Genomic DNA, 24,798 nt, shown 5'->3' with positions numbered 1-24,798 from the left:
CTGTTTCTAAAAGCCTTGTGTATGTTGATAACCATATCATGAGACTCCCATTTCTTAGCAGGAAAGAAATATAATTAAGAATTACTAAAGATAAATGAATTCAAATGGTCATTAATACTCAAGGTCCAGAAGTTTAATGCAGTTGCAAATCAGAAACTCAGATTTCCATTTAGATTCTGAAGCAGCATGATTAAGATTGCAGTTTAAAACGTCATTTATAAAGATCTGTGGAGTTATATGGGTAAACCTTCGAATATTTATCTTCAAATTTGACTTTCTCATAGATAAGGATCACCTACCTTTCCCCCCCCTTAGGAAGGGCTTGAGCTTAGGATTTTTTTTTTTAAATTCGACAAAAATAACCTTATTTTTCCAAGATCACATTCAAGTGCAATAATTTTTAAAATCTTTGGAAGCCTTCTTGCTACCTTTTAGAGATTATTGAAAACATCTACCGGAGAAATATTCCTTTTTTTCACTAACAAGGTATATGTATCCATGTCTTTAGATTTAATCAAACAGCTATTTGACATAGCATTGTGACTTTATAATTATTGCTAAAACCCAAAAGTTAGCCCCTGAGTATGTTCGGTTGTTTGTGATAGTAAGCTTATGATTTTACATGAAAGGCCTATTCTGATATTCTACAGAAAGAGCAAAGGAAAGAATAGAGAGAGGAGAAGGGAGAAAAGTTTATCTGTTTTAAGAATAAAGTTAGTGAATTCGAAATATTTTGGGGGATAAATTTGCTTATGTGCATAAATTTGCTTCTTAATCTTTGTTTCAATCTTACTATCCAAAGCTACTATATATGAAGTGATCAGGTAGAGCATATACATTGGTTCATAATCACTGAAGCAACTTATTGAATACCATAATTGGAAGCATCTGCTTTCAAAATAGCAAATGATATGAATAGTTTTCGGAAAGCAATACCTACTAAGAACTATTAAAAAACACTAAAATCCAAGTACAGCAGTCAGTCTTTGTAAGGAGTAGCTAGTGGGAGAAAAACAAAGAAATTCTAGAATTGCTGATGCTAGAGCCATTGCCAGGGTGATATATGAAAGAACACTGCACCTTGAAGATAATATATGATAAGGTTAAAAGAAAGCAAGAATCAGAGATTACGGCCATTTAAAAATGGATTAGGAGAGTTAATGATCTAGATATAATTTGATAAAAGTGATTGGGTATCAAGAAAAATTATTTTCTAGAAAAATATTTCAAGTCGACAGGAAGAAAGCATGGTTCTTATGAGTCTTAAGCAGGAAAATATGTTCAAAGAATGATGTGTGTTTTCTTTTTCTATGGAGAAAAAACACATTTTTAAAGTAAGCCTCTGCTATGTTTGATTTATTATATGTATACAGCAAGGTTTAAGCTAAGTCTTTGATATGTTTGGTTTGTTACATATTTCATGCCGCCATCAATAAATAGTCTGAGAAATTGTTTTCTTTTTCCCCTTCTCCATCAGAGAGGTATGTCGTGGTTGCCAAATAAATATTTGTTAGTTACATTAACTTATTCCTACCTTTATTCATTCAATTCAATTAAAAATTATAAAGCAAGGGCCTGTGTGTGTTAGGTGTTGATGTGCAAAATAGACCTAATTCCTTGCCTTCTTAGTTTTCAGTCTAATAGGAGATACCTAAAAAATACCCCTGCAAATAATATATAATTATAAATTATCATAAGTGCTAATGTGATGGAAGCTATCAGGGGGATGATTAAAAAGGTTTGTTATAGGAAGTTATATTTAAAGGGAGAACTGAAGAATAGGTTTATTGAGTTAACAACTAAGATGGGAGGTGGGATGGGATCATGATGAGGTTGAGATTTGAACATATTCAGAGTCTTCATAGGCAAAAAGAAAATCACCATTGGAAAATCTCTGAAGTGTCAAAATAAAATTGCCTGGTGCTTGGAGATTTCAAAGAACTAAGAGATTAGTATAAGACTTAAATAATTAATTATTAATCAATTGCTCTCCTTATTTTAATCCCACTTTAATTTTCCCTTGAACATTTTTCCCAAGCTGAGTAGTAATCCTGCAACCCAGCCTAGGTTTAAAGAGAGGAGCTGGGGTTATGGGTCAAATGGCAATGCTGGTTGCTCATTCTTTCCAGTAAGCACCTAATTTATCATATAGTCAGGGTTTTCTGTCATGTTGCTGGCTCTGGTCACGGGTGAGGCACCTTGTGGTTTTAAGGAGAGATACCTAGATAGTAGCAGTGGCTGGCAGTGCTGATGGTGGGAGGAGGACTAGATATTGCTGGGTATGTAGGTAACAATAGGGATTTCACAGTGGGAAAGATGCCTCGTCTTTTTAATAACTTATCCAATTTATCTTTAAACAATATCATGAATACTTAGGTTCAGAACTTAAAGTATGAGTGGAAGGAATGTCTAGCTGTGCAAGTCAACTGTATATATATATAACTGTATATGAAATATGGGTGGTATTCAATATTATATATATTTACTTTATTTGGGATATTTATAATACAACTGGAAAATTAAAAGTACTGACAGTAATGCATAGAGAAATCTGTTTTGCTGAGTCTTTCGCTGTGCCTCCCAGAACCCTTTTCCATTACACTATTACTGTTTTAAGAAACTGGTGTTCTTTAGGTTTCATTTTGAGGAAACATGGAGCTTTGATGAACTTAGAATGTGTCTGAATAAGTCTCTTTGGGTTGCTGGCAAAGCTGTGCTTTGACCACTGGGCTTAGCTATTGCGCCATCTGTCACTCAATGCTTTTTCTTAATTATTTGGGTTTTCTTCATCAATTATTTTACTTCTCACAAGTTGATATTCTCTGATTCTAAAATATGAAAATTTATGAAATGTGTTAGTAATTTGCTTTGTGGACCAGTTGGTAAAATGAACATATGTATATTCAGAATGTTAAAAGACAAAATTGTTTTGAAGGAAAATATTAATGTAATTGTAAATGTTACTCTTTTCGATGCATTTTGAAATATATCTTTACTGTCTTTTCTTTTCTTTCTTTTCTTTTTTTTTTACAAAGGAGTTGTATAATACCCCATCATTAGAAAACACTGAATGAATAGAACCACCTTTTGGCATATTCCAAAGTTATTACACCTTAAAAATGTCAAATGAGCTAAGATTAATCATATGATTTCAGGCAATCAAGCAGGCATCACCATTTGAATTCTGAGACTTCTACAGTTTAGAGTGTTATCTTTTAATGGCTATGAGTTAGAGACATTTTTTTCCCTCTTGGTAATGGTCTTTTTTTTTTCCCCCTGGGAAAATATGGTCTTTCATATTTCAAGGGCTTGTAAAATCCTATAATGTGAGGAAGCTTGAATTGTATCTGAAGGGAGGAAAATTAAGCCCATGGTTTACCCTCATTCTCCATTTAGATCTTTGTCAAAGTAAGTGGAATGCCAATGATTTAAACGCATGCACCTCACGTGCCCACTTTACTTTTATGTGAATGAAAGTTGATCAAGAAGGTGTGGTTTATGATCATAGCTATAGTCTATGCATGCCTGTGGAGTTGTATAAGTACACACAGACCCACTGACTCCTGCACATACCCAGACAGACACAGCTCTTTGTCTTCTTCGAACAACAGTAACGATAAAAGTTCTAAGTGGTTCAAATGTAATTGAAGCACAATAGCACTCATTAGACATTTCAAAGACCTTTGTATATATTTTGTTTTCCATAGCAAATGAAAGTGTTCTAAAATATCTTTAACTACTATCATTTACTAAGAGATGTGAGGTGGAATTTTCACATGAACTAAGTCAGGCTTCTATTTTAGTAATAATAAAAATTCCAAGTGAATGAATAACTTGAAGAACAGTATGCTGAGAACTGGGAGATGTGAATTCCTGCCTCTTCCCTGAGTGAGTTATTTAACTTTCCTGCCCTTTAGGTTTCTTTAATTTTGAGATTAGGACGTCAAACTAAATAATCTCTGAGGTCTAGTCCAATTCAAAATTTTGTGATATTGATTATGAGTAAAGAAAAAAATACGCCATTTTAGTCTGTTTTGTGTTGTGATTATAGGATACCTGAAATTGGGTATCCTATAATATAATTCTTGAGAAAGAATAGAGTTTTATTTCTTACAGCTCTGGAGATTGGGAAGTCCAAGATCAGGGAGACCAGGGCCTTCTTGCTGCATCATCCTGTGGCAGAAGGCTGAAGGGTAAGAGGACACACAAGAGAGGGCAGGAAAGAGGCCCAACCTTTCATCAGGAACCCACTCCCAAGGAAACTAACCCACTCCCTGATAACATCATTAATCTGTTAATGCGGGCACAGCCCTCAAGACCTAATCACCTCTTAACAGGTCTGTCCTCTCAACACTGTTGCATTGGGAATTAGTTTCCAACACAAAAACTTTGGGAGAGACATTCAAACACTAGAGGACAACTTTGCTTTTATTGTGGGAGGGAGGATTAGGTGAGGTGTCAAAATTGGCAATATTGCTATTACTCTTAATTTCTGTGTTTGTGTGTGTATGTACATGTTGTTTGCACATGTCCTCAAGAATGACATAACTAACTTAAATAACCCGAATATGGAAATACTGTTAGATTAGGTAAGTTTCACTTCTGTGACTGTTGAGAGACTGTTCCTTGCTGTGTGCTGATGGAAGGTCTGGCCAGTGGAAACTGGCAAAGGAAAACAAACAATTTTCACTAAGTTCTCTATGTTCCTAACAGCAGCAATTGCTTTCAATATTCCAAAAATAGACATTTTGAAGATTTCCATGTCATTTTTTTTCCACTTAAAATTGGTAGTCATTATAGATGTTTTTCTAAGGAAGATAGATGGTTAGAATTTTGGCTATATTACATTCTATGGAAAACTTAGATGAATGTTCCATAATAACTCTTTAAATTAACTCTGATCTTTGGGTAAAAAAAAAAAAAAATTCTTACATGATGCCATGACTCAAGACAGACACAGGATATTCTGCGCTAATACTAAAAATGTATGAAAATCCATATTGTATATTTACTTATATAGGGAATTGAAACTATATGATACTTTATAGATTGCTATTTTTTGGTAACTTCTTTATTATATAGGTGTTTGCATATTTTAATTTTAAACCTGAACCACTAATATTTAAAGTATTCATTACCTACCAGATCAAATGTCTGTACTTTGAAAAGGGAATTAAAAATAAAAAAAGTCTAGACCAGGAAGGAATTTTGGAATCTTTTTTTTTTTTTTTTTTGGTAGAGACAGAGTTTCACTTTATTGCCCTTGGTAGAGTGCCGTGGCGTCACACAGCTCACAGCAACCTCCAACTCCTGGGCTTAAGGCAATTCTCCTGCCTCAGCCTCCCGAGTAGCTGGGACTACAGGCGCCCGCCACAACGCCCGGCTTTTTTTTTTTGCAGTTTGGCCGGGGCTGGGTTTGAACCCGCCACCCTCAGCATATGGGGCCGGCGCCCTGCTCACTGAGCCACAGGCGCCGCCCTGGAATCTTTTAATATATATGTACATAAGGTAAGTTGGCTGATAGCTTTATAGATAGTTACAAATACTTAGCAAATATATGTGTCTCGTGGGTGCCAGTCTGGAGCTCCTATTCCTGTTCTAATAATGCTTTCATAAGCATCAGACACTTTGCCTGGCATGATACTCATTCATTTTTACCAACCTACTGTTTCATTTGCCTGTCATTAGAAAGGCGGATTTCTGTCTCATGATGATTATATAAAAGGCGCAGTATCTAGAGTTTCCTTAATTTGAAATTAGGTGATATTTACTTGCTCATTAAGTTAATTAGAAAGAAGATTTTTATGTATTTCCCTAAAAGTCTTTTGCCTTCTACTCCCCTTCTTTCTCAAATCCCTGATATTCTCAAGATAAGCAATGTCTTAGCCTGTCTCAGCCTCCCAAGTGCTATGAGCTTCCATGCCTGGCTTATTATCTTTCCTACATCTTCAGTATTTCTCCAGCTTGGTAATTTTAATGAGTTTGCTAGCAAAATTTAAGTTTTCTTCACTCTAAATTTTGGTTACATAACTTGTAGGTGGAGAACAGGCAAGTAATATCAGTTATTAAATGCTAGTTGAAAACAAAAAAGAAAAATCATGTACTATAGAGCATTCGGTAAGCCATATTATGTCAAATCTGATTCCAGAAGCAAAATTACCTTTGGAAATGTTTTTTGAATATTTTGTAGAAAATACCGATGCATTAGTAACTGATGTGCATTTATTTTTTTTTTTTTAATTTTTTTTTTTAATTTTTTTATTAAATCATAAGTGTATACAATGATATGATTATGGGGCATCATACACTCACTTCATAAACCATTTGACACATTTTTATCCCAGTGGTTAATATAGCCTTTCCGGCGTTATCTCAGTTACTGTGCCAAAACATTTATATTCTACATTTACCAAGTTTCGCAAATTTCGCAAATTGATGTGCATTTAATAGGCAAGAAAAGTCACTGAAATGGAACTGAGAAACTGTCAATTATTTATCATATAGGGAGATAGTATGATGTTGCACGCACATGTACTTATTCACTGGGCTTAAAATTAGCAAAATGGTATTTTTATAAATAAATCATTTTAAATTATACTTTATGCACTTTAAACTTTTACAATTATTAAAAATACAGAAAATCTAATATTTTTATTCTTTAAAAATCTTTTTTTCCTTTCTGTCATTGGAAATGGCAGCTTAATAAGAGTCCAAAGAAATGTTCATTTTGTAAGTGCAGGAGTTTTCCTGGGCACTGGTTTAGGCTGAGTCACAATAATAACTTACCATCATTTTAAGTGGTGTAATATAAGAATTCATTTCAACTGATATTAAGCATGACACTAATTCGGTATTAAATGCTAAGCACATTAGCAATTATGGTACAGTCCACTTTTACTTTCCAAGTCTCGGCAGTAAGTTTTTTCATCATTAATGGCTTACTTTTTTCTTTTCCATGAAGAGCTTATTATTATTATTATTTGCAGTTTTTGGCCAGGGGTAGGTTTGAGCCTGCCACCTCCGGCATATGGGGCCGGCACCCTACTCCTTTGAGCCACAGGCACTGCCCAAGGAGCTTATTATTTCAAGTAAGATGACTTCAAAATAGTTCACCACTAGAATGTCTACTTACATCACTTTAATATACATTTCTTACATCTGAATCTATCCACCAAACACAATTAAACTAGTATAGAAGTTAATTGAATACAGGTGGTTGAATCATTGTGTTTACAATGGATACAAAACCAACCTGAAGTTCCAGTTTCTCTAAAAACAATTAATCAAAAAAGAAAAAAGAACCTTGAATCCATGTTTAATTTATCAAAGCATAATTATAATTCTATTACCTGACCTCACTCCCCATTATAGCCCAAAGACAATTTTTAAGGTGTATTATTATATAACGGAATATGATGATTGCTTTCTTAAAACATATTCATACAAATGTGTAAGTAGGGTAGGTATCATTACAGATTTTCCTTGGTTTTGCTTTTCTATCAATAACTTTGAAAGTAAAATTTGACATATTTATAAATTGGAGAGGTTTAGTAATCCTGAATTAAAATACAGCGACCAACAGTCTTGATTTGACTAGGACTGAGAGATTCTCAGAACTTTTGGTTTTAAAACTAGAATGATCTAAGGCAAATGGAAAATCCCAAGCAGATCTAGTTTTAAACCAGAATAATCTAAGGCAAAGGGATACAAGTTGTTTATCCTAAACTGGGTGAAATGGTGTTGAAGTAAAGATAGTTTTTGGAAAAAAAGGAACTTTTTAAAGAGCTTATTCCTGCCTTTGCAGGATTTTTCAAATTTCTCCCCTGGCCACTTCCCCAATGCCAAAGTCAAGCAAGTTAATGCTAAGGACACTTTTTATCTCTGTGGTTCCAGATAAGACAGCAAGTAAAACCAGGAAATTCTGCAGAAGGCAACAAGGGATGGGGGCTTGGGCTCTAAACAAAATGGTCTGGACTTGAACCCAGACTTTGCCATTCATTAGGTGGGATGGTTTGTGCCTCCATTCCCTCAGATAGAAATAGAAATATTAATAATATTCAACTTAGTGTGTTGTATGAAGGGTGTCACTCATTATGCGTTCAAGGAAATCAATTATATTTATTGTGGTCTTGATTATGATTAGCAAGTTAGAGGAAGCCCTTATGTTTGCCAGCAACAGCCTTCATCATCTAGTCTTAGGAATACTAGTTACTTTTAGCTACTTTATGCAAGGGATGCCTTCCATTATCTAAAAATCTCAGCTATATTTTTGTTTTCCCCTTTCCAAGATATACATATGAAGTGGTAGAAAAAATATTCAAACTTAGGACTCTTTCAGGAAATGTTGCATCAGTGTAATGGAATGATAACATTATCATGGTTCTTTTGGGGCCAACTATGTTTTTAGTGAAGGATGATAAATTCTTCAGAGTTTGTTTTTTTAATCCCTAGTATTACAATAATGCTATTTTATTGACTATCTATTGTTGCTTTTTTTTTTTAAAGACAGAGTTTCACTATGTCACCCTCGGTAGAGTACTGTCACATCACAGCTCACAGCGACCTCAAACTCTTGGTTTTGCTTTTCTATCAGTAACTGTGAAAGTAAAATTCTCTTGCCTCAGTCTCCCAAGTAGCTGGGACTACAGGCATTTGCCACAATGCCCAGCTATTTATTTTTAGGGTTGTTTTTGTAGTTGTCATTGTTGTTTTGCAGGCCTGGGCCAGGTTTGAACCCGCCAGCCCTGGTGTATGTGGCCGGCACCCTAAACACTGAGTATGGGTGCAGAGCCTTTACTGAGTATCTTATCAAATGATTCTGAGATTCCATTAAGGAAGGCATGGTAATATTTATTCTCAACCATGAGGATTGGGTACAAAACTGAAGAATACATTGGAGTTCAGTTAAGGCTATGACAAAAGCAGGCTGCTGAAAGCAGGTTGTGAGTTAACTATAGAACTCTAGAGTGTGAACTCAGTTCCTTTACAATTGCATTGTTCTAAGTGTTAGCATCAAACATTGAGGCCTCATCCCAGATAGTGGGACAGGAGTTCAGCCTACACTATTTCTCTTTACTCCATTCCAGTTGGAATTTGTGGTAAACATTTCCTAATTAGCAGAACATAGATCTTTGATCTCATAATTTAGGCAATTAAGTTTTCTATGGGACACATAGTAGAGATATTTCGTCTGTTGAAATGTAATTGCAAGATTTTGATTTTTCACATAACGTTTACTTCCAGGATTTACTAAGGACAATGCAAAATATGTTTAATAAAATATTAGAACCTCTCAATAGGCTGAGAGAGAAAACTTGTCCCTCAAGCACTAAACAACCAGTTAAAAACATTATTGAAAAATATACTTAAAATATTTATTTTAATTTCAAGAACAAAAGAGAAAAGTGTAGAATTTGAATTTTATATATAGAATTATAAAGCATTTAAGGGGAAATGAAAATTTTTGTGTGATATAGGTTAACAGCATACCTGAATATAGTCTATATTTTGAATACCTTTTAAAGTCAAAATGGTAATGAATGGATCTTTTCAGCCATTTGCTTTGTGTTTGTTACAATGGATTCTTGACTTTTAATATCAGATTCATACTAGAACATATTTTGTATCATGGAAATTCCATTTAAATGAAAGTATAATGTAGATACATCCTATGTTTTATGTAGATATGCTAGCTTAAATTGTAAAAGTTATTTACACAATTTTATAAGTCGGTGTAAAAAAACTCACTTTTGTTCAAAATACATGAATATTTTTGGTAGAAATGCTATTTCTTAATTTTTTTTTGGGGGGGGAAATGCTTTACTTCCTGTTTTCCTTTATATATGTTAGACAGGCTTTCTACACATGAAGAACTCTCCACTGTATTCTGTGCTGCTCAAAGACGTTAAGTAACCCCATTTATGCCTCAAAATGAACTATAAAACCAAAACTCTGCTTAGCAGTTGTCTCATGATGTACCCTATAAATTGCCTTGGATTTATTTTTAGACATAAACTCTTGGCATTATGGACCCCAATACAGTTCTATAAGAAAAAGTCATTTGTAATAACAGCACAGCACTCTGGAAGGCTGAAGCAGTGGCTTGCCTGAACTCACAAGTTCAAGACCAGCCTGAGCCAGAGTGTTGCTAAAAATAGCTGGGCATTGTGGTTGAAGCCTGTTAGAACCAGCTACTCGGGAAGCTGAAGTAAGAGAACTGCTTGAGCCCAAGAGTCTGAGGTCACTGTGAACTATGACACCATGGCACTCTACCAGGGGCGACAAAGTGAGACTCTGTCTCAAAAAAAAAAAAAAAAAAAAGAAAAAGAAAATTAGTATTACACATTTTCCCATGGAAAAAAAGAATTCCCACAGGTTGAGTAAGATAAGAATTTGGCCTCTTGCCTAGAAGAAGGACATTGGTCACAGACTCTTATAGAATATAGTCAGTTGGACAAAGTCATAGTACTTCTGCTTGATTTACTTTTAATCAAAACAATTATTCAGAAATACTATTTATTGCTGTCACTGTATGCTAGTTATTCATGTTTCTCCCTTACAAATAAAACTGTTTTGGGAGTTATCCACTTTATATATCACAATCTGAAATAAATGCACTTCTGAAAATGTCTGTGTTGGAGAGCAGAAAAAGTGTATGTGTCATCTGTACTAAGAGAAGTAGATCATAATCTGTGTGAAAAATGTTTAGGATAGTATATCCTTTGTTATTTATAACTCCCATCACAAGCAAGCACACTTTAAATCAAAAAGCTTGTTAAGGTGCCAGCAGCTTGCTGTTCTGTTCTTCAAAAAGCTCACACACATAAAGTGTGTATTCAGAAGCAAACGTGAGCAAGTTTTTGTTGCTAATATTTGTATTTTGCCTAAGTTCTGATTCCAGGTAAGAGCTGTGCATTGCCACTGAATTTTAATTTATTTTCTATCTACTTTGTTTTAGTGTTAAGGAATGACCACACAGAGCATTGAGGATTATAATACTGAGTGCCCAAGAATAGTAATTAAAAGGCAGCTAATAAAGAGACTAAAAATTTCGATGAGTTGTTGAAGACTTAAGCAGACAGTAGGAATTTAGGTACTTCTAAGCACGTGTTCCCATGATGCGAGAATAACCCCTGACAGAAAGAATGCTGACGGATTGGATTGTCATCATTGTGGGAAATACTGTGGGGCCAGGGATGGGGGTGGCAGTAGGTCGATGGGACGATTGCAACCAAATACTGTGCAGTTTACTGTGGCCAGCCTGGTAGGTCTCCGCCTCTCTTTGAGGATTTTCCCTTTTTTTCAAAGTTTGCCAGTCAGGATTTCTTCCTGGCCATTCAGATGGAGAGATACATTCCTAACAGCTTGGTTGTCAGGGAAGTACTAATAATATTTTCAAAGGTAAAGTTCAGTTTGAACTTTTGGAACCCGCCCCCGCCAAATTCAGCAACTGGAAGGCGCCAGGACCATCAGTAAACTATTCCCCAGATGCAAGTTCAAGGGGCGGGGGTGGGGGGCATGATGGAGGAGCTGGTTGGCCTTCTAGGGCCCTAATCAGATTCTGGCCTTTGCCCTAAAAAAGAGTCCCTCCATTTGAGTTTGGAAGGGGGCAAAATAAACTCGCAGGAGCTGGCAGACAGTGGCGACGCTGAAGGGGGAAACTGCACACCATTTCCCCCATTCCAGTTCCTCAAAAACGCTGGCTGTAAGGGGGAATCCCTCTCTGGGACCGACTCGCTCTCGCCTCTTGAGAGGCAAGTTTCTTTTCAAGCATCAGCCACCTGTGTGAGGCGCTGCCGGTGGGAAAGGTGGCGTGGGAGAAGCGAGAGCTCGGTCCCAGCGCCCCGGAGCTTTTCTCGGTTGCGGCTGGCGGTCCAAATGCCTCCAGAACTCCGAGCTCTTCGGACGCCCGGTCCTGCGTGCCCTCGGACTTGGCCAGGCTCCCAGCTCCACGTTCTCCAGGCTGGCGCGCTCTGGAGCCGCTGCCGCCCGCCCCGCGTGCGCGGGGTCCTCCCCACCTCCCCCTGCGAGCGGCGCTCCCGCCTCGCTCCGCCCGCACAGCCCGCCGCGCGCCTCGGAGCTTTATCAGGTCCTCGCAGACACCGCCGGCTTCCTCCGGCGCCCGGCGCCAGCGACCCCGCCAGAGCCGCTTCCCCGGAGCCCGGGTCAAGTCCTCTCCTCCCGCTCCCCGCCCCCGCGCCCCGCGCGCTCCAGGTTTCATCCCCAGTTGGACCTGCTGTTTTGCTCATCCCCACGCTCAGCCTCTCTGTGAGCCCAAGACAAGTGGAATCTGCACACTGAAACTCTCGGTGGCTGGAGCCGGCGGACTGGGCATGCTCAGAAGCCAGGGCTGGCTTTGGTCTCAAGTAGGAAGCTTTTGCACTCGCGAGGCAGCGACGACTTTGGGGAAAGTTGATCCGAGAGGGGAGGAAGCCCCGAGACGCGGAGCAGCGGCAGGAAGGAGCCCCCGGCAGCCCGGAGGAGCATGGGCACCCTGCGGGATTTACAGTACGCGCTCCAGGAGAAGATCGAGGAGCTGAGGCAGCGGGATGCTCTCATCGACGAGCTGGAGCTGGAGTTGGATCAGAAGGACGAACTGATCCAGAAACTGCAGAACGAGCTGGACAAGTACCGCTCGGTGATCCGACCAGCCACCCAGCAAGCGCAGAAGCAGAGCGCCAGCACCTTGCAGGGCGAGCCGCGCACCAAGCGGCAGGCGATCTCCGCGGAGCCCACCGCCTTCGACCTCCAGGATCTCAGCCATGTGACCCTGCCCTTCTACCCCAAGAGCCCACAGTAAGCAGGGGTTGCGCGCCGGGTCGGTGGCACCTGGCGGTGGGGAGCTGCGGGTCTCGGTGTTGTCTGTCGGCCCCCGCCCCTCGCGCTGGCCATGTCTGTCCTCATCCGCAGAAATGTTTCATTGGAACGGGTACTTCTTGCGGGGCTGTGCACGTTTCTCAGAGCCAGACTCACACTGCACATACGTTGCCTGCGTGTCTTTGTCAGACGTCAAGGTATTATTTTTAAATACACATACACAGTCATATATGCCACCTAGTGTGCGTAGAGTTTGCGCCCCAGGTGTGTGTCCGACTGTGTGTGTGAGTGTTACAGGAGGAATAAAAAGCCCCCGTCTCCCCAAACCCCTTTCAAACCAGCCCAGCCGGAAAAATCCTAAATGCAGGCTCATCAGACTTGAAATGAAATGCGTCTGATAGCTCCCTCACTTTCCACGCTTTTGTGGCTCTCCGGAATTTCTCTACCTGCTAGTGCTTCACGCTGGTACCTTTCAAACCTGAGGTTCTGTCATTATCAAAGTGTAAGAAATAAGCAAATACGCATATAAAAGGGAAGCATTTTTGATTTCCTGAGTCGGATGACATTTACAATCCATAAATGGAAGCCTAGTCTGTTGATTTTTTAAAAATATTTTTCCATAACATCTGAGGGAAAAGATTGCTTATTTTCCTTAAGGAATTCGTATAACATTACTAATGGAGCAGCTCCATCTCCCAAGAGGGTTGTATGTTTCCAGGGTCAAATATAGATGAATACACTTAACCCTATTTACAACGTGTGGACACGTTGTTTGCTTACTCCGGGCTTCTAAGGCAACCACTCTGGTGCATTGTTCTAGCATTTCAGAGAACTCTGTAGTTCTGATGTTAGTGGGCTTCGTAACTTGGATGGGGAAAATTGAATGAAACTTGTTATACAACCCTCAACTCAGAATCCATATGGAGGGTAAGAAGCAGGAACTGGAGGTTAACACAGAATGAGGGGAGAGCACTCAAATGAATGGCGTTTCTAATTAGTAGAGAATGACATAATTGATCAAATCAAAGATTTTGCTACTCTTAACTACATCGCATTGTCTGAATGACACGTGTTACATAATAATACAGGGTCTCTTGAAAGGCTTTGCTTCATAAGGACAAGGAATTAATATAAGGAGAAAGAGTAAATACGTACTTGGTTACCTTTATTTATATTCATTGGATTTTGTGGGGTTCATGAGCATAAACTAGTTATACTTTTGAAAACTTGGAGTTATACCTATCCCCATTGGGACAGTTATTCCCATTGGGACATTTGCTGTTCCTCATGCAGGTGGCGCCTAAGGAGGAGTTTGTATTCTGTGAGGGAGTGGAGGAGAGACAATAAGGATAAACATTCCTGAGATTCTGATTTACCAAGTTGCCTTAATAGTTCAGCAGACTTAGATCTGCCTTAGAAACCTGAGTGATCTGAATCAACTTCAACTTTCCCTGGTAAATTAATTTGCAGTCCTGACATGCTTGCCTGTTTCAGCTAACAAGGTACATGACCATCTCTCCTGGGCCAAGTTTTGCATAATGAAAAAATAACTTAAAGACAGCTCCCTGCGTCGTTAAGCATTCCATACGATGTCATTTTAGTGTCTGCAGGACTTTGGAGTGCCAGAGCAAACTCCATTTATGTGAAAAGACCATTTTAATAGGTTTCATAATGAAGCATGATCAAGCCAGCTGATAACTCCAGTTAAACATTCTATCAGAGAAGGTCTGAAGGAACCCAGTCAGTAGAGAATGAACTCTGCAATGTGGTAAGTTTTAGAAACTTCTCAGTGCTTGATATGTGGAATAACTAGGTTAAAAAGAAAAGTTCACAGTGGAAAATGAAATTAGTGTGGCAAATAATTTACAGCATCCATTACAATAAACATTTTCTTTATTGAACAATGTTCTGTGTGCTGATATTTATTTAATAACTTGTGTTTTAAAGATATCAGCTATTCAGGTATTGCCATGATGGATTTGGTGATTCTGAAGAATTTTATTGAAGAAAATGATAGAATGTCTTCTAAGCTTAAATATTTTTGGAAAAACATCTGTTCTTTTTTCACACTTACATAAAGAAAACTAGAATAAAATTGGCTTGAGTAGTAGAATGTGTACCTTTATGGGAAAAAAGAAGTATATTGTATGCAAAATAATTATATCTTAGGTCATTTGGATGGTTGTACAAGATAGTTCCACAAAGAATTAAGAAAACTTGCCAAACCAAAGAAAACATGCTTGCATTTCAATGTATTTCACTATGAATAATTTGAGTAGACAGTCTTATTGGCAACAAGTGTTTATATTTTTATAGTTCATCTTTACGGCAACTTCAATTTAGCCATCTTTCTTTAACTTACACATGGATTATTCTGAGTTCAAGTTAAAACAAAACTAACTACACAGACTAAAATTACTTTCAAGTTCATATAAGTTATGATCTCTTTTTTCTTAGATATAGGTAACTTTCCCACTAATGTTCTGTTCAATTATTTGATGTATGCAAATATGCTCATCTAGTTTTGCTTCCTGAGGTTACCTTCTGAGGATTATAATAATTTTTTAAAAAAATTGTTTTCTTAGTGATTTTGATCCTTTAAAAATAGTGTAAAATATAAACTACTGAATAACTTTAATCACCTTCACATGTTTGTTTTGGAATTTTCCCTTGAAGGTGAGAACTGGAGGGAAACCTCTGTCAGATTCCAGCCTAGAACCAGTGTACTCTGCCTGCAGCTATGAGGTGGGAGGAGTGTTTTTGTTAGTCTTTTTCACAGTCTGTATAGCTAAAGTCCTTAACCCCTTCTTATGTTATGAATGTGAGACAAAGAACTGATGTAGGAAATTAGAATCTATATTCATCTGCTACCAAATAACTACTTAAGAATGTAAAACTACTAGACTGTATATTTTGAAATAAATTGAGCAAATAAACCCTAAAAAATGAAAAAAGAAAGCCCAATGATCTATTGTATAATATCAGATTGCCTGTTAGTTGTATATATAGAATAGGCCTTACGGACTTTCAAAGTAATTTTATTTCATGACATTTTATTTCTGAAAATTGACTCCATAGTAAGTTACAATATCCAGTTTCGGATATTTTGATCTAAAGCTTTTTACCTACTGAAAGTATTCCCGGGTCTTTTTCATTTTGCTGTCAGGGTTCTGTGTCATTTCAGATGTATTACACAGATTTAAGTTACTGAAAGTTGTTAGAGTCTCTGTATTAATCTTAAACTTTTATTCTCATCCTAGGAGTAGCTGAGTTTCAGTGAATTACAACATATTCTGCTCTGTTTTACTTTTTGATTGTGAAGTACCTTCCAAGAGCTGAAGATAAAAGGAGACATAGTTTCTCATTTTTAAGGAGGCATTAATTTTAGAGAGATCTTTTATGATCTTTGTAAACCTTGACACTAATATAGCTCAAGAGAAATAGAATCTTCCTAAAGGCTGTCTGTTAAATTCTGTAGAAATTTGAGAGAATTCTAGAATAATCAGAGATTGGTATGCTCTTATTAATAAAACATAGATTCTTTGTAGAAATTAAACTCCTAATGTGCCCTACAACTCAGTTCAGTACTTTTGCCATGCACAAAAATATTTTAAGGCCTTAGAGGTGAAAGATATGTAGGTTGTGCCCTTAAGGAGTTAATAAGGGGTGACATTGCTACACTAGTCAATAGTCTAGGAAGCAGAGTAAGCTATGTCCCAGAGGAATAATTAAGACAGTTGGCAAAATGATATCAAGCCCATTTAATTTTATGGTATCTGAAACTCTTGTGGCTGTGGAAGTATTTAAAGTATTTGAAGGATGGCCCTGATTTAGTTGAATGGAAATGAGATGAAAAGGGGAGAGGAGAGACAGATGAGCTAAGAGACAATACAGAAAAAGAGAACAGAGCATGTCTGGGGATTGGGAGAAACTAGTGGCTGTATTAGAGACCACAGAGGGAATTGACAAAAAGCAAGTTTAGGCCAGCAAGAAGAGTCTTTACATGCATTTCTAAAGTAGGGGAGAGGACATTCTGCTTGCTCTGAGAATAATCAAGGATTATTTGTATGTGTGTTTTACACCGAGGGTTGATTTTACCCACTAGTAAAGTTCTGAATCTCAGAATGTCAATTCAGCCCTCTTAATACCCACCAGCACAGTCCTGGCCATAGTCATAACTACACGAATTGGATAAGAGTATTTCATTTGAGCAAGCCACAAATGATTAAAACTCTTAAAGAAACCAAGCTCCAACCTTAAAGACACCAAGTTGCTTTTTCCACTAACTTCAAAAATGTTCTGTTGAAAATAATCTACTTTTCTGCCACAGACTAGCAGTGCAGTTTCCTCTCCATACTTAGGCAAACTGGACATAGATGAGAATGAAACCTGAGGTTGGTTTTGGAGATTCATCTTTCGTGTGTGTGTGTGTATGTGTGTGTGTGTGTGTGTGTGTGTGATTTGTTTGCTTCTAGTGGAGGAGTTAAATTATGACCTAACATTATTCTAATAGAGTTTCTAATTTAAGTTTGATCGTTAATTTGACATTCCAGTCTGTGCAATAAAGTTGAAGTCATGGAAGCCTTTATAAAAATGTGTGAGACCGGGTGGCACCTGTGGCTCGGTGAGTAGGGTGCCCGCCCCATATACTGGACGTGGCGGTTTCAAACCCAGCCTAGGCCAAAAACTGGAAAAAAAAAAAAGTAAAAATGTGTGAGACCAGGTTGCTAAGACCCTGTTAGGGTGTTTTGAAGCACAGTTAGTTGTATGCCCTTAAAATGGGGTTTATAATGACAGTACTGACGAGCCCTTAAATAGAATAGCTCTAGAGACTGCCTGACAATATAGACGACCGGCTTCCTTGCTCTACTGGGCCACTTTTCCAAGCTCCTGTTACATGTTATTTCACCAAAGAGTTGGGTTTGGATTCCTAATGGGAAAGGTAGAGGAATGCAGACAGTGTTCCCGTTGTTGCTGTTTGCAGGTTATAAAGCATATGAACACATTTTTTTCCCCTGTCTGCCTAGCGATGGAGGGTCTTCATGGTATCCTAGCAACCATATCCGAATACCAGGCAGCTGCTCTTTCTGTCATCTCCACCATAGGTGCTCCTGCCCATCCCAAGGAACTGGGCCTGTTGCTAGCTGGCATTCCAGAACCTCTGACTTGAACCTTCCAAGCTCAGAGAACACAAGACAATATAATAAATAAGCACATGTTGAAAGCAGCGTTTACCAGTATGCTCAACAGCTTATTATGCAGTCACATCTGTGGCATTTTGAATCCCAGTCTTGAATTGTTGAGCTGGTGCTGTTTGCCACCCCTTCCCTGACAGCCCTTCCTCGCACCCAGCCTTCTGCCACCAGCTCTCCTTCCTCCACCATCTTCAATAATGACTGTGCTTCTCAGCATCTCCTTAAGATTTATTTTGTGAGAAGTTAAGTATATGCAGCCTGTTTGAACTCTCTAAGTATAATTTTGTTCGTAAGAGCAGAGGAATGTCCTCCTTCCCAAACTGTCATGCAAATGTAAACAATAGCACCCAAACTGTAGCTACACAAAACAGATGTTTTAACACAAGGTGGGACGAATAGTACACTCCCAGAAGTCTCTAGTTTCTGAATGGGTTTTATAATTATAGTTATTAATATGAGAATAAAAACAGGAGAGTGGAGGTGAAGACGTGTGTATGGGGGGAGGACAGGAAGGGGCAAAACAAGACGAATTTTGTTAAAGCTCTGGGAAGCTGGAAAGGAGTAATAGGTTTTGTGGGGGAATAGATAGGTGGTAAGCCTGGAACAGAATTTGCAAGTAGGATGGTCCCGTGTGGATAAGACAGTCACAGAGAGGAGACACGCAGAGTGGAGTGTGTGGAAGGCTTGCCTCCTCGGAGCAGCAGTGAAAATGTTTCTCTTAGACCAACGCTTGTTTTGAAGGCTTCAGACTGTCCCTTTGCAACATCTCTTAATCTGAGATTTTCGTTCAGTTCACAGTGCAAAGGAAAGAATGAGGGCAGCAGGTCGGCGCATCACTGTTCTGAATTAATGGGTCAAGAATTGTACTGTCCATCATGATAAGAACGGCTAACATTTATGGAGCACTGACTCTGTGCCAGGTGTTGCTCCTGTGATTGATGTGGATCCTACCTTTCACCATTCAAACAGCACTGGGACAGAGATTCTGAAATATGCCCATTCACAAGCATAAGAAACAGAACGCGGAGGCTCAGAAAAGCTGAGCGACTTGCCCAAGGACACACCCTTAGTAAAAGGCTGAACCTGAATTTGAGCTCTGAGCCTTTTTCTGCCTGTCCTGCTTCCCAAAAGAGGGTGAGGATTAGGCAGTTGCAGGAAAACTTAATAAATAACAGAGAGGCTATTCTCGAAGGAGTATCTGTGCACCAATAATTAAATAGGAAGCAGAATTACTTTGGGAAAGTGGAAGAAGATAGGACAAAGCTTCTCAAAATTTGCTGTGCATTGGAACCACCTGGGGAACTTAAAAAAAAAGAATCTGATGCCTGGGTTTTACCCCAAACAAGTAAAATCAGAGCATTTGGGAGTGGAAGCAAGGTATCAGTGTTTTTAAATGATTTTCCAGGTAACTACAATGTGCAGCAAAATTAGGGAATCACTCTGATAGAAAGATGGCAGGGTGTGTATGCAAGAGCGCGCGTGCGTGTGTGTGCGTGTGCGTGCATGTGCGTGTGCGTGTGTGTGTGTGTGTGAGAGAGATATTAAACCAAAGGCCAGGATACATTTTCATTCAAAGAGCTAAATGCCGCTATTGGCTAAAACTTTTCATCACTAGGAGCTTGCAAAAGCAGTAATGACTTTTAACCAAATTATATTCAGGCAAAATTTTATTTTTATTCTCCCAAATAAGTAACCATTACCCTACCTACTTCATTAGTTCTCAGCTCCAGCTGTATATTAGAACCATCCAGGGAGCTTTAACAAATACCTTTGCTGGAGTTACTGCCTCCAGAGACTCCAGGTTCATTTCTCTGGGGTGACAAAAGGCATGAGCATATTATTTTAGCTCCCAAGGTGATTCTAATATACATTCAGGGCTGAGAACCTCAATGATAGCCTATTAAATGTTGATTGTTACAGATTACTTAAATTCTCCTTCTCGGGGGAAGCATCTTGCTTGTTTTCTTTTGCCCAACGGAAATCCCACACTTGCCAGGGAGCAAAGCAGCTTCCCAGCCCCCATAAACATCTGGACCTGTCAGTCCCACTGTGATCATGGGGGTTACCTGCTATGGACCTGGAACACACAAAGTGGTGGTGACTCTGCTCAGCGGTTAACTATGTTTCCCCTCTCCTGGCAGCTCGGAGTCCTGGCTGCTGTCCAAAGATGACACACATTAGGATCAGCCACCACCCCACATCTGCTTTCTGTTCTCACTGAGGGCACCTGCCTCATTAGCCAGTCAGACTGCTTGCTTGGGTCCCACCTACTGCTACCCAATGTTCAGTTAACGAAGGTGAAACAACGATGAGCTCCTCTTGGAAGAGCAGCACTGGGCTTGTAGCGCCTCTCCTTCTGGTATGTGATATCTCTGCAGCCAGCTCGACAGTTTTTTTTCCCCCTACAGATATTTTATCCTTTTAAGGCAAACAGCCTGAGCTCAGGCTGAGGAGTACTTTCCAAGGCTTTAGGAAAAGCAGAGCTAACATATCAACTTCTCAGCCCCCCTTCCAAACTGTTTGGTTTAAGTGGATAAATCTGGGCATTGCTGGCAGGTGAGGGGTCGGAGATGAATGATACCTGCAGTGACAGATCTTGGTGTGTCCCTCCCAGACATGAGAATTCCTAAACCCTGTGTTTCAGACCTCACTGCTCCCCCTATTGCCAGCTCTTCTGTCTCTTTCTTGCCCTCTTTCTTCTAATATAATTGTTAAAAAACTCCTGAAGGTGTTCCCAATGGTCTCTGATAGGAGCTGTTTACATTTGTAATTGATCATTATCATTTTAGGTGAAGATCAGCTAATACAGCACTTTATAGTAGCAATGAAAGTAGCTAATATAATTGCAAATACTTTCTGGCAAAAGTGATCATAGAAGTGGAGTCAGGGAGGAGCTTTCTTGTCTCTTTTTCCCTCCTTCTAAAATATGAAAATGTATTCCGCTGACAGCACGTTAAGGCAGAGGAGAGGTAATAAGGCTGCCCAGAGGATTGGAGACATTAATTATGCAAGGAAGTTAATTATAAGTAAAGTAAACACTTTCATTATGAATCCAGCTTCATGTAGTTCATTTAGTTATTGGACCTAAATGAGAGGGATAAGAGGAATTAGCAACAATACAGAACATGACCAAAAGCATGTGTTCCCTCATTATGGCTTAGCAGTTAGAAGCAGAATGACGGGGAATTGCTGGTGGTGGAATACTTGGAACATGCCTGTATCTCTGGATTCTTTTATTCTAAGATATTAAAGGATGGGACTTAGCATAGAAAAAGAAGTTAGTGACAATTTAGTGCCAACGTACACTTTAACCTGCATCAAAAATAATGTGAATTATTGTTGCCTGTGTAAAGATCATAAACGCAAATTAAGCTTCATTGGATTTGCTTTAAGATGTGTGTAATTGTATTAACTTCTATTTAGAGGTGGGTTTAACTTAGGGCCAGCTGAAGCATACCTAAGTAGATCTCACTTTTAGGGCATACCTGCTCTTAGGAAATAGCACTTTACTTCTGTGAACATGACTAATGATAGTATCAGCCAGTCAGTTTAATTTGGTTAATTGTATTGAATGTCAGTGATGACAAATACACTCTAGTTAAGCAAAATACTTGTACTATTTTCTGAAACAATTGTATTATGGTAATATCAAGCTTTCACCAGAGCTAGGCCTAGGAATAATGAGATAATCCAGCAGAAAAACATCTTCTTTTCTGGATATACTCTACATTATCTTAATGGTCCAGTTTCCTAATAAATTATGGTTTTGACGGTTCTTCTAAGTCTGAAATGAGAGGAAAGAAGAAAAGAATTGTCATGATAAAAAAAGAAAAACAGGAATTCTGAGTTTTGCCCCTCCAGATTTATTGTTACAGAGTTGGTCATATGCGACTACACCTGCAGGCGGCTGGCAAATACACCGTGAAAGGAAGCATAACTCCACACTTCCTTCTTCATAATCCACTGGTGGCCTAAATCACTGGTGACTGAGTACCACATCTCGTATTACAGCAGGTCGGAGAAGATGACCTTAGATTAGATCTGTGCTGGTTTGATAAGGTGTCAGCATATCCTTCACAAAGGAGTATTAAACATCTGAAAGCGACAGGTACCATCACAGGCTAAGCCTGTGATGGCAAGTCAGTATGTGACTGGGTGGAGAGAAATAAGAAAGTATGCTTTGGAATGAACCCTGGCATGCACACTGCAGGCACTGCGAGCTGTGGAGCCTTACGTGAGCATTGGTCTTCATTCTAGGTAATTGTTCCCTCTTAGTTTGAACTGTCTACAAATAACCAAAGCTTAGAAAAGTTAGCCCCAATACACTACATAAGTAGAAGTAGTATTTTGTCTGGGAGATCCATTCAGTGAGTTCCTTTTTATTTTGAGCAAATGGATTTTACTTAATAGAACTTTTTCAGTTCTGAATTGTCAGAGGGAAATCTTTTTTCCCCCATAGCATATGGTATAGCGCAAAATGAAAAGTTGCTCAAACTTTCTAGTCATTCATTTAATACTTAGCTTTATAAAAATGTAATGCTGAACTTCATCATACATTTGTATGAGCTGTGCTTCTTGTTAGTGATCTGAAAAGCTTTAGAAATAATGTGAAAGAAACTCTGCTATGACATTTTCTTCAATAGCTTTAACCTTGGTGAGCAAAGAGTCTTTTTCTCTCCATCAAAATTTCGCTTCAGATTTTTTTGTTTTTCATAAAGGGAAAATATGACACAAAATATAACTTGTTTGATTCTGCCTTCCAGACGTTTTAGCATTGTTTAGTATGGAGACCTGTACTCTCTTGTTGAAAAAATAAAGAAGAAGGAAATAGGAACTAAACAATTCCTTGTTTGTGTGGTCCTGAATGGCATACAACTAAATGGATGTTACTTTGAAACAGTCCTCCTGGAAAGGAATGGCAAACAAACATAATGACAAGCTCACTGTGAATGGGCCACCTTTTATTAACTTGATACCTTTTTACATCATGAATTTATCTAGACTGTGCCTTTTTGTTACTTTGCTTAAGACATTAACATTATTCACATACTTGTTTTTCTCTCCTTTTGAACTTTTGGTGGGAAATGCCTATCCTAAAAAAAAAAAAGTGTTTTCTTTTTGATAGGTAACAGCTAAACGAGTATGGTCCATGCCCTTTCCTGTAACAACAATCAAAGAAAAAACTTCCAGAAATGGAGAATCCAAGCACTTAAAAGCATTGTGTGTGTGTGTGTGTGTGTGTAGTATGGGTGTGTATATATGTATGTAGTTGAGTATTTATTTACATGTTCATGAATAATTGCAAGAAATTATTTCATAAAATTCGAGTATTTGGAAAGTATTCTATTATTTCTATCAAAAGTTATATTCCATTTATAATGTCATCATGATTATTATAAGCAACTTCTATACCTCAGTAATGAAGACATCAAAAGAGCCAATATTGAAGTATTATAGCGAAGATCAAATTTGGAGGACAGACAAGAGAATAATATTGAACAAACGCATTGCTAGCCTCCTCATCCTGAAGTATACAATGGAGTCACTGTTCATCATAGCGCAGGCGACCCTTCCCTGGTGACCCTTTCCCTTCTGTGGTTTGCCTTATCTTTTGATGCTGTTTCTAAAGTCCTGTGTCATGTAAATAATCCATCATACAAGAGCAGTGCTCCATCTTCTGGATTGCCAGGGGTTACTGTCAGAGTGATAGATGGAAAATGACTCAAGTAAACATTTATTTGTCTTTTCAAGAGTGGGATTCTCTGCTAGACTGACTTGGAGTTATTAGATAATATCTAGGTGAGTCCTCCCTAGTGAGTTTTTAAATTGCCTATGACAGGTGTTTTTTTTTTTCCCCTCGACTACCATTAGTAGATTTCAATACTTCTTTCTATAGTTCAGTCCATTGCTTTATCATCAAGCAGAGGAAGAATATTTTCTTAGTTATTTTGCTGTCAAACGATCTATGAAGCAAGTGTATGGTGCCCCACGATCATACTAATGTACACAGCTATGATTTAATAAAAAAAAATAAAAAAAAAAGAAGGGGAAGAACGTAATAATAATTTCTCTCGCTCAGACTAGTCTCACCTTTTTTAAAATCTTGGATGTAGAAGCCATTTCTCTTTTCTCTGCAGAAATCCTTTATGAAGTTTATTCTTACTTTTTAGCCTTTGCCTTTTGTGATCCACTGTTGATGGTGATGATGATGATGGTGATGATGATAATGTAGGATATGTTATCCTGCATTGTAAGATAATATTTAGAAATAAACATATCCTACAATAATTACTAAAAATCTTTGTCTTACCATCATAGGCCATCTCATTTAATTCTTCCAGTGATCTGATAAAGTGGGCATTGTTATCATCCCAGTTGTTTTGTTTTGTTTTTTTTTTTTTCCAAATGGAGAAAACAAGAAACAGAAAAGTTAAACAAATTGTCCAAGATAATGAGCTGAAGCACTCAAATTTAGGTTTGTGTGACCCCAGAGCTCATGCTAAATCTCCATATGCTATATTGTTTAGCTATTTGTTCCAACAATTTATTTTTTAACAAAGGCCCCTTGTGTAGTTTTGACCCTTTTATATAGCTACCCTGTTTCCCCGAAGGTGTGCTCCCAAAGATGCGCTAGGTCTTATTTTCAGGGGACATCTTATCTTTCCTGTAAGTGGATCTTATTTTCGGAGGATGTCTTATTTTCGAGGAAAAGGCTATTTGGTCTTTTTTATACACTATATACCCACTAACCCATGATGGTCATGGATGTGTTCCCTCCAGAGCCCAG

At 38.4% G+C, this 24,798-nt stretch overlaps 1 protein-coding gene across 2 annotated transcripts in view; it reads left to right on the top strand.

The window, feature by feature from the left end:
• Positions 1 to 24,798, top strand: part of PRKG1 (protein kinase cGMP-dependent 1) — a 1,327,126-nt gene that overhangs the window by 72,579 nt on the left and 1,229,749 nt on the right. The window contains exon 1 of one of the 2 annotated variants that reach the window (XM_053583837.1): positions 12,141 to 12,795. The exons of the other annotated variant lie outside the window; for it this stretch is intronic. Coding sequence (XP_053439812.1) covers positions 12,485 to 12,795 — 311 coding nt within the window. The 5' untranslated portion in view covers positions 12,141 to 12,484. Of the gene's footprint in view, positions 1 to 12,140; positions 12,796 to 24,798 lie in introns of those variants that run through there. 2 annotated transcript variants of the gene reach the window in all.

Source organism: Nycticebus coucang, chromosome 3, assembly GCF_027406575.1.
Source record: "Nycticebus coucang isolate mNycCou1 chromosome 3, mNycCou1.pri, whole genome shotgun sequence".
In the NCBI taxonomy this organism is placed as follows: domain Eukaryota; kingdom Metazoa; phylum Chordata; class Mammalia; order Primates; family Lorisidae; genus Nycticebus; species Nycticebus coucang.
The sequence above is the reverse complement of the archived record's forward strand: the minus strand, read 5'-3'. Positions and strand labels throughout refer to the sequence as shown.